The following is an 11,217-nucleotide window of genomic DNA, read 5'->3' as shown; positions in this document are numbered from 1 at the left end:
ACTTCAAAGTTAAGCGAGTTCGCGCAAGAGCAATCCCAGGATGGGTGACCCACTGAGAAGTTCTCGTGTGAGTTTCCAGAAATAAAACCTTGAGGGTGTGGTCGAGGCCTAAAGCAGACAATATCGTGCTACGGTGGAGTCGAGCCCAGAATGTGGTGGGGGCCTGGGCCGAGATATGACAATTTGGTATCAGAGCCAATCCATGGCCGGATATGTGCCGACGAGGACGTCGAGCCCCTAAGGGGGGTAGATTGTAACATCCCACATCGTCCAGGGGAGTGGATCCTTTAAACCTTATATGTATATTTCTATCCCCAATTAGCATGAAGTCTTTTGGGAGCTCATTGGCTTCGGGTTCCGTAGGAATTCCGAAGTTAAGCGGGTTTGCACGAGAGCAATCCTAGGATGGGTGACCCACTGAGAAGTTCTCGTGTGAGTTCCCAAAAACAAAATCGTGAAAGCGTGGTCAGGGCCCAAAGCGAACAATATCGTGCTACAGTGGAGTCGAGCCCGAGATGTGGTAAGGGCCCGGGCCGGGATATGACAATACCGTGAGGGCGTGGTCAGGGCCCAAAGCGGACAATATTGTGCTACGGTGGAGTTGAGCCCGGGATGTGGTAAGGGCCTGGGCCAGGATATGACAATTTAGAAACAAAACCGTGAGGGTGTGGTCAGGGTCCAAAGTGGACAATATTGTGCTATGGTGAAGTCGAGCCCGGGATGTGACAATTTAGAAACAAAATTGTGAGGGCGTGGTCAGGCCCAAAGCGGATAATACCGTGCTACGGTAGAGTCAAGCCCAGGATGTGGTGGGGGCCTGGGCTAGGATGTGACAGCTGATCCATCATATATGTGTATTCTTTTTAATTTTATATTTATAAATTCATTGAATCTAACTGCTAAGATTTAATATACCCAAATCCAACGGTAAAAAAAAAAAATCTAACTGTCCAAATTTAAATCCAACCACTAAAATTATTATAAAAAAAATTCATGTGTTTCATATTCTTTCATAGTGTTCCACGAGTATCATGGTGTCGTTTAGTGGTTTTTCAATATTTATCGGAATCTAAATATTTTTTATTAAAAATTTTATAAAATTAAATTAGGATAATCTGCATAATTTTTTTTTAATAAAAAGTTATTTAAGAAAAAATTATCCTAAATTGATTTTTTAATAATCTCGAGCTAAAATTTAACACATAAGAGTTGGAGCAGAAAAACTGTTTCTGGGTTAAAACCTAAATTTTCTCAGTTAAAGATTTTATATTTTAATCCAAATGTTATGGTCTAAGCAAATGTTTCCACCTCAAATACTTCCAATGTATATAAAAAAAAAATTATACACTTTATCAATAAAATATTATTTATTTGGATAACCCAATACAATTCTTCATCTTCTCCGTAAAAATTAACAAACCTTCTCTTCAATCCATTGTTCTTAATCTCTAATGAAGTTGTGCGAAATAAATCTCGAAGCATGTTTCTCATGAATCTAACTTCTTTAGATTACATTCTTTTAATTACATATTTTTTGGACTTAATGTTTAAGCGTATAACATTTAATAACACAACTTTAAACAATAATCTTTACCTTAGACTAAATTGAATTAGTTTAATATTTGAAAATTTCGTAATGTATCATCTCATGATTGGCTTTAAGTGATACTTCCAACACTAACCACTTAAGAAGTTATCTCTTGAAGCAATTTTTTATTTTTTTTTACAGAGTACACCGATATTTTTACACCAGGGGAATGAGGAGTTCGACTAAACCACACAATGGGCAGCCTAATTTGGTGTCGAATTCGTTATCCACGAGATTCGAACCTAAGACCTATCACTTTTAAGTAAAGAGAAATATCACCAAATCGTAGTACTGAGTGGCTCTTGAAGCAATTTCTTAAAGTTTGAAAAAACCATGAAGTCCTTTATTAAATATTTCAAATGAAGATCTTAAAGCTCAAAATATGTCCTCAATACCAATACATTGTATTCTAAATAAATTTGGTATAAATTGTCTCAATGTGTTATTTTGTTAGTTCAAACTAAGTTTTATATTTTTTTAGTACATCGATATTTTTACACTAAGAGTAGAGAGTTCACATCATTCTAGTACTACTGAACCCCAATGAGGCTATATGTATACATGGCTTATATTCACCATGAGCTCTAGTAAAGTTTTTTTTTAGAGTGAATATTTTGAAGTATATTTTTCTTTTGGTATTTCAACCCTTGTAGAAATACAATAAGTTATTATCAACTCTTGATAAACTTTCCCACTCTCCATAGTCAAGTTCTACTTAAGTTAAATTTCTTGAAGGCTGAAATCATATTACTTCAAACTTGATAGCGATGACTAGTCGATTCAAGACTTACTATCATAAGGGAGAGTCACTTATCTAGCAAAGTTATTCATCAAGGAGAGTCTTCAACAATATGCTTTAATGGTATATAAGCATGTTTTCCTTCGACCAGGTTTTTATTGCACTAGGTTTTTCTAGCAAGGTTTTAGCGAGACAACATTATTCGTGTTTAACAACTTATCAATGTGTCTTAAATTTTGCTCAATTTTTCTCCTTTACTTTGGCTTTGTCCCACTGGGTTTTCCAAACAAGGTTTTATCGAGATAACTATCATTGATTGGTCAACATCCAAGAGGAAGTGCTGTAAATATTATTTAGGGTAAATTATTGTTTACCACCTTAGGTTTGAGGTCTATTGCAACCTCATACAACATCTTCAAAAAATTTCACTTTCATACCTCACCTACTATTTTATTTCAATATAATATGTCTGTTACATTTTCCATCCATTAGTCCATTAAGAGCTGACGTGACAGTAGTGGACCCCATTACATGTCAACCCATTCCCTCTAAAACTTGCACACGTAGAATATAATAGTCTATGTGGAGCCACGTGGACTGACAACATGGAAAATTAAAAATTAAAAAATGTCTTGAATCTCTAAGCCACTATTCACATCCTAATAACCAACACAACCCCACTATCATCGAGCACACCATTCTCAAACCCAAAATCGAGAAGCTTGAAGTTCTGGTAACCCTAGCCATGCCGGTGAAACCCTACTTCCATCGTGAAAGCCTACTTCCATCATAAAACCCTATTTTCATCACTCTCTAGCCGTCGATTTCCTATCACCGTCGTACCCACTACCCATAACAACCCATAACCCGTGACCCGTAACCCATAATCCACAACCCACAACCAACTCCCAATTGCAACGATAATCAAGAACTTCGAAGTGAATGATTCGAAGGCTGAAAATGACCTGGGAAATGAGGGAGGATCCGTCAAATCCATTCTCAACATATGGTTAGTGCTTTTGTGTTTTCTTTATTTTGTGTTGTTCGATAATGCTTGGACTGTTTGAAAATGGTTGGAGTGTTAGAAAATGTTGGGGGACCTGAAATTGTTTGTAGTTTGTAATTTTGGATCTATATTTTCTATTTTTAAATTACTTAGTTCGAAAATGGTGGGGAACTAAAAATTGTTTGGTGTTGTCGGTTATGAGGACTTTTGTCTTTATTTAATCTTGTTGGAAAAAAGCTTGTGGGTTATGTATGTTTGGCAATGCTTTGTTTATACTTTTATCTATGCCTTTTGTGTATGATGCTTTATTTATGCCTTTAGTTGTGCCTTTATCCGGGACACCACATTGTCATTTGTGGTGTGCCTTTATCTGTGAATTGTTTTGTGGTCATGGGTCCTGAATTTTAGGTTTCATCACTTTAAAATAGGAATTTTTTATGCAGAAATTTGGGTTTCATCATTTTATAATGGGGTTTTTTATGCTGCAATTTCAAGGAACAATGAACTATTCATAATCAAAATGTATCACAGCGGACAACTCAATGAAGACTTCTATGTTGGGGGGAAGGTGGATTTCTTTGACTTATGTGACAAAGATTTCATTTCACTGCTCAAGGTTGATAATATGGTTGAGGAACTGGGATATGGAAATGTTTTCATGAGTTACCAGTATAAGATCCTAGGGATGGAAATTCGAAATGGGTTGAAGCTTTCGATGACATATTCCGATGTTATCAACATGTGAAAATTTGTGCCAAACCACACTGTGATTGATGTGTATATTGAGAAGATAACACCTGAATAATGTGTCTCTTAAGAAATGAAGTTTATCAAGTCATTTAAACCGGTTGCTCAAAGTAATGTGGTTATTGAAGAAATTGATGGTGATAAGGATGACCAGTGCTAGTTGATAGAGGGAAGGCCAGTGCAAGTGAATAGAGGAAGGGCCAAGCTAGCCATAGAATATCCAGTCAGTGGCCTTGGTGGTGAATGTAGAGTGCCTTCCTAATGTGTGACTCAAACTGTTGAAGGAGCTGCTGAAGATCCACTAAGTGGGGTTGCTAATGAAGTAGTTGGTGATAGAGTAGTGGGTGAATGAGTGCCTAATGAAAGTGTGGCTGATGAAGGAGTGGTTGATTAAGGGGTGGAGGATGAATGAGTGGTTAATGTAGGTGATGAAGGAGCTGAATAAGAAGATGAGAATGACAATGACTTCATAGAAGAAGAATTTCCTGCTGATGAAGATCACTTAGTGTTTATGAAGTTTGTAGATGATCATATGGATGCACATGAGGATGCAGTGTTAGCTGGCATTAGGAAACAAAATAACCCACAATTAGGGGATGGATCTCGAACAAATGGAAGGATTTAAAAAAAAGATTGATGTAGATGTTGTTGGTGAGCCGGATTACATTTCGGATGGCCTTCATAGTGTGTGTGAAGATGAAAACGGTGGTTGAAGCGACAATGAGCATTATCCTTAGTTTAATGAGAAGACTGACATGAAGAACCCACACTTGTCATTGGGGTTAATATTTAAGGATGGTGCACGGTTCATAAATGTAGTAGTTATGCACTCTATGATAAATAGGTATGGGGATGTCCACTTTTCACAAAACGAAAAGTTCAAGGTTGATGCATCTTGCAAAGAAGGTTGTCCATGGTTTGTCAAGTGTGGGAAGATGTGCAATTCAAACAACATGCATATAAAGAAGATTTTGGATCATCACGCATGTGGTAGATTATGGATGAATAGGAATATGAAACAGTTTTGGCTTACTAAGCATTACTTGGAAAAGATCCAACTTAATCCAACATGGCATGTTGAGTCTTTTATGGACACCATTAAAGCTGAATGGAAACACGGTTGCTCGAAAATGAAAGCTTATAGGGCTATGATTGCTGCTATAAAGATTATTGAGGGTAAACATGTTGAGCAATACACAAGATTGTGGGATTTTGCTGAGGAAATTAATAAGACAAACCCGGGGAGCACTGTGAAGATTAAGTTGGATGAAGGAATGTTTCAAATGATGTATGTGTGTTTGGGTGCATGCAAGGAAGGTTTCAAGCATGGTTGCAGACCCTTGATTGGTTTAGATGGTTGTCATTTGAAGTCTCAGCATGGGGGCAATTGTTGGTTGTTGTGGGGATATGTTACACCCCACCCCGTTTTTAAAATATTTTTTGTCTTAATTGATGAGCCCAATGGGCCCACCCCTTTATTTGTGTCCCCGATTCCCTTTCCTTCTCCTTTCTCTATTCTCTCATTCTTTCCAAGCTCCATCTGTCTCTTTCTCCCTATCCCTTATCTATCTCTCTCGACAACTCTCTCTGTTCCTCTCCGATGCAACCCCCCCCACACATACACACACTCATCCTCACACCCAACTGGCCACGACGCACCACCCATCACCATCACTCGGACCTCCATTCTCTCCCTCACATCTCAGATCTATCTTTGGCACTATGCACAGTCACTATGCAAGTGTTTCCAATGAAGGTAAGTTGAACCACTCTTCCATCTTTCTCCCTCGTAGTCTAGAAGGCTTAGTGGTTACTAAAAAGTGGTTTTTGGTGAAGGTTTAAACGTGAAAACTGCTCGAGGAGCATTCTCCATATTTTTCGGCGAGCACCGTCCCTTTCGAGGCAATTTTCGGCTAAACCATGGCAGTTAGGTGTCATGCAAGGTACAATTCTCTTTGTCTCTTCGAGAACTATGATTTTCGTTTTTGAATCACTCGATTTCGTTAAGTATTGACAAAGTTATGAGCGTTTAAAGTTTGTTTATTTCGTTGAGTATTGATAAAGTTATAAGCGTTTAAAGTTTGTCTAATTTCCGGCCAAATTCCGTCCTTCTTCTTCTTGAGGTCCGATGACCCACCAAACCCAGGCCCTTCGGGCCGTTCCTGCCAAGCCCAAAACCTTGGGCAGCCCAACCCAACCCGTTTATTTCTAATTATTTGTTAATTTAAAGGCCTTTGGGCCGGATCACTAAGCCCAAGCCCATTTCTTTTTAGTTTTGTTTTATTTTTATTCCTATTTTATTCTAAAGGCCCTTGGGCCATATCAGTTGGGGCCCTAAGCTCAAATTCGAAACCCTTAAAACCCTAAGCCTTTTTTCCCCTAAACCAAACCCAAATCCTTTTATTTATTTTTTTTATATTATTTGTTTGAAACTAAACGCAAACTCTTAAAGCCCAAACATTTTTAAAAGCTTAACCCAAACCCCTTAGCCCTTAGCCTAAACCCATTAACCCATTATTCTAGAACCTAACCCTAACCCAAGTCCTAAACCCTAAACCCTAACTGACCCAAATCCTTTATGTGGAATATTCCGTTAAGGAATATTCAATTAGAAAATTTTCCGTCAGGGAATATTCTTTAGAATATTCTATGGACATTTACAAAATTTATCCGGGATCTTTCTTAGGGTAATTCGACGTCCTGAATCCATTTATGAACTCCGTTTTCCTAAATTCAATCATTTGAGTAGAGTTTTATTAGTGGACCCTTTATGTGCTTAGGGGTAATTATTGTGGCGTTTCCATATTCGTTAGTTTGCGTGGCTCTTCTGTAACATCCCACATCGCCCATGAGAGTAATCCTTAAATGTATATTCCCATCCCTACCTAGCACGAGGCCTTTTGGGAGCTCACTGGCTTCGGGTTCCATTGGAACTCCGAAGTTAAGCGAGAAGGTGGCCAGAGCACTCCTATGATGGGTGACCCACTGAGAAGTTGCTTGTGAGTTCCCAGAAACAAAACCGTGAGGGCATGGTCGGGGCCCAAGTTTGGGAGCTCACTGGCTTCGGGTTCCGTCGGAACTTTGAAGTTAAGCGAGAAGGGGGCTAGAGCACTCCCATGATGGGTGACCCATTAGAAAGTTGCTCGTGAGTTCCCAAAAACAAAACTGTGAGGGAATGGTAAGCCCAAAGCAGACAATATCGTGCTACGGTGGTGGAACGGGCCCAGGATGTGGTAGACCCGGGTCGGGATATGACATCTTCTGCGGTGAAGTATCTGTGAGTGGACCCCTTTTAAAAATGCATGTTTTAATAATAGAAATGTATACATGAAAAGCATGCTTTGATGATTACGTTTTATGAAACGCTTTGAGATAACATACTTACTGATGCTAGTTTAAATTATTACTATTTTTCCTATAACCCTTCTTATAGAATATCTTATGGATGACGATATGATATTTAGAACATGCTTCGAACACCTTTTTATAGTATAGATGATGGATGACTTTATACTATGAAGTTGTTTTTCAATATATATATATATATGTTCAATGGTTTTATACTTACGTAGTGGTCCTTTCCGCTACGGGACGTAAAGATAGATTTCGGTTGTCCCGGACGACGGTTTGGTGTTGGTATAGGGCCTGTAGTGTGTTTCCTCTGGCTATTAGCACAGGGACGGGGAGCCGGCATGGGGCGTGGAGTGTATTTTCCTCTGACTGTCTGCTCAGAGACGGGGAGCCGACATGGGGCCTGGGGGTTATTGGACAATTCACTAGTGATTATTATATATACAAGTTATGATTTAAGACATTGCACGACATGCTAGGTTTCGGAAAACCTACGTTTATCATGATATATGTGTTTTCATAAAACCTAGGGGTTAGTACGTTGATAACTGTTTTACTATATATATCTATCAACTTGGTCCACTCATGTTTGTTTTGCGCCCCATTTAGGACTTAGAATCGAGACAAACAATCCCGGCGTCAAGGCACTTCCGCATCGGCATCTTCGAGTCATCTTGGTGTATGACCTATTCTTTTGTTCATTCAATTTTATATTATTTCTTTTAGTATTCTAGTTAGTTGTATGCTCTGAACATGTTCCTTAAATGCATATTCATTATTCTTTTATATTTATAAGTCTTATTTATTCCTTATTCTCAGCATTTGCATTCAATAAATGGCTTTTGTCACCCTCGGGTGTCGGCCAACACGTGTTTATCCTAGTATTCGGGGAATATCAGGATCAGAGCGTGTCAAGATAGATCCCAATGCTGAAACTTGGGTGATAGCTTATGTAGTTATCAAGATGGAGAACAAAGATTCCTGGATTTGGTTCTTGGAGATTCTGGTTGAGGATATTGGGATTATAAATCAACATGGTTGGATATTCATTAGTGATAAGTAGAAGGGTTTAATTCTTACATTCTTAGTGGTTTTTCCTGATTGTCACCATAGGTTTTGTGTGCGGCATTTGTACATAAATTATAGAGAATAGTTTAAGGGTAAGGCATTGAAGGATGCTTTATGGGTTGTTGCCAAGACCACTACAATTCCATACTTTAGAAGAGCCATGGAAGAGCTTAGATTGTTGAACGAAGATGCATATGATTGGCTCATGAAGATACCTGTCATTAACTGGAGTTGGTCTAATTTTCAAATGCATACCAAGTGTTAAATGTTGCTGAACAACTTGTGTGAAAGTTTCAATACCGTGATCGTGATGGCAAGGTCCAAGCCAATTGTAACCATGCTTCAGATCATTCATATCATGTTGATGAAAATGATTCAAATCAAATGAGAAGAGATAGTATGATGAGACAACCTGAAGATTTGTGCCCTAAGATTAAGAAGAAGTTGGAGGATGAAAAAATGGATAATGGTCGATTTATTGCTCAATGGTCTGGTGGGACTAAATTCCAAGTGGAAGCTGAAGGAGGTGACCAATATGTTGTTGACTTGACTGAATATACATGTTCATGTCGAAGATATGACCTCACCGGTATTCCATGCAACCATGCCATTGCTACCATTAATTATAAGAGGGAGAAGCCAGAAAACTATATGGATGTTTGTTATTCCAAGGTCATGTACTTGGAAATATATGGACACTTAATTTAGCCAATGAATGGAATGTCAATGTAGGAGATCACTGAAAATCCACCTATCCAGCCTCTTCTATATACTAGACAACCTGGAAGACCCAAGAAGAAGAGAAACAAAGAGGCTACAGAAATGGAGAAACAAGCAAATCCTAGACAAAGTGAAGCCACTAACAGAAGTGGAGATATTCCACAACCACAATAGCTCTCAAGGAAAAACCTTTAATCTTGTATCTTCCTCTTGTCTTGTCTTGTATAGAGATATTCCACAGCCACTAACAGAAGTGGAGATATTTCACCTCTTGTCTTGTATCTTCCTACAAGACAAGAGGTGAAATATAACCTTTTACAAAGTTATATGATTTCTAAGTTGATTTAAGACTTTATTAATCCAAAAATCCTTTAATTTGTTTTAGGCATCAAGTTCTGCACATGGAGCATATAGTAATCCAGGTGGTGTACCAAGGAAAAGGGGAACGAAATCCAAGATAAGTATTGTTTCACTTGTTTTATTAATGAACTTGTGGCCTGTATTGTGATAACTTAGGGATTCTTTTGTATTCATTAGATGTGGATATTCTTTTGTGATAACTTGTGGCCTATATTGTTGTTTATTTGGATATTATTGTACTAAACATTGGATGTAGGCATCAAGCACAGTTGGAGGAGGTAATTCAGAGGTTCAAACAGATGGAAGAGTGAAGAAGAGAAAGACAAGGTTCTTTCACTTGTTTTATTAATGAACTTGTGGCCTATATTGTGATAACTTAGGGATTCTTTTGTATGCATTAGATGTGGATATTCTTTTGTGATAACTTATGGCCTATATTGTTGTTGATTTGGATATTGTTGTACTGAACATTGGATGTAGGCATCAAGCATAGTTGGATGAGGTAATTTAGAGGTTCAAACAAATTGAGGAGTGAAGAAGAGAAAGACAAGGCAACCAAGAAAGTGAAAAGCGTTGCCATACAAGAACAAATTGGCTTTTTTGATGTTGGAATTTTTGCTAGTGGCTGGAATTTTTTGTGAATGTTGGCAACAACTAGGAACTATTTTTTTGCTTAGTTAGGAACTGTTATTTTGCTCCCAATTGGATTTGTAGCTTATTAGGAACTGTTATTTTGATAGTGGCTGGATATCCTTTTGGGAACATGCTAGCTTGTTAGGTTAGGAATTGTTATTTCCAGTTGAACTCCTAGATGTTAGCTTTGGTTGCCAATATATGGAGCATGCTTGTTATTTTCAATTGAACTCTTGTGAAATATATTGCTAATTTAGTTGCCTATTTGGATATTGGAATGCATTTTTGCCTATTCACTGATTACCAGGTTCAATTATGTGGGAATATGCATTTCTGCATTTTGGATTGCATTTGATGCAATTGTTCATAATTTAGCCGCCAAAACCCATAAAGAAATAGGAATTAAAAAAAAATTGGCAGGAAAATTTGAAAATTTGAAAATTGAAATTTTGGCCATGTGGCACTTTTTGCTGAGTTTGCATGACGTGGCAGATGGATTCCACGTGTGCAAGTTTTGGAGGGAGTGGGCTGACGTGTAATGGGGTCCACTATTGTCACGTCAGCTCTTAACGAACCAATTGATGAAAAATGTAACAGACGTATTATATTGAAATAAAATAGTAGGTGATGTATGAAAGTGAAATTTTTTGAAGATGTTGTATGAGGTTGCAATAAATCTCAAACCTAAGGTGGTAAACTGTAATTTACCCTATTATTTATTATGTGGTTGTTCATTTTTGAGTCAATATACATTATATAATTAGTTGAGACATATTTTCTATATAAATCCCAACACATTTTCTATATAATTTATCCTTCAATCCCTCTCTCAGATTCTCTTTATTCTCTTTTGATCTCTTTTACTCTCTACTTTATTTTCAACGTTATGAAAATAATGACCTTTTTACACATTCAAAAAATAAAACATAATCTCTATTAATTAACGAAACCCCCTTTGTCAACCAAAAGAGGGTGAAAAGACAACTTAATCTTCTATCACACAAA

General features: G+C 37.7%; 1 protein-coding gene across 1 annotated transcript; it reads left to right on the top strand.

The window, feature by feature from the left end:
* The first annotated feature begins 3,807 nt into the window (after positions 1–3,807).
* Positions 3,808–10,437, top strand: LOC114825552 (uncharacterized). Its single transcript, XM_070823717.1, has 4 exons — positions 3,808–5,836; positions 5,917–6,023; positions 9,605–9,906; positions 10,060–10,437. Exon 1 carries the CDS (start codon positions 4,836–4,838, stop codon positions 5,832–5,834), a length of 999 nt encoding a protein of 332 aa, XP_070679818.1. The 5' UTR covers positions 3,808–4,835; the 3' UTR covers positions 5,835–5,836; positions 5,917–6,023; positions 9,605–9,906; positions 10,060–10,437.
* Positions 10,438–11,217: the final 780 nt, after the last annotated feature.

Source organism: Malus domestica, chromosome 06 (assembly GCF_042453785.1).
Source record: "Malus domestica chromosome 06, GDT2T_hap1".
NCBI classification, from domain to species: domain Eukaryota; kingdom Viridiplantae; phylum Streptophyta; class Magnoliopsida; order Rosales; family Rosaceae; genus Malus; species Malus domestica.
This window is presented reverse-complemented; position numbering and strand designations above follow the sequence as displayed.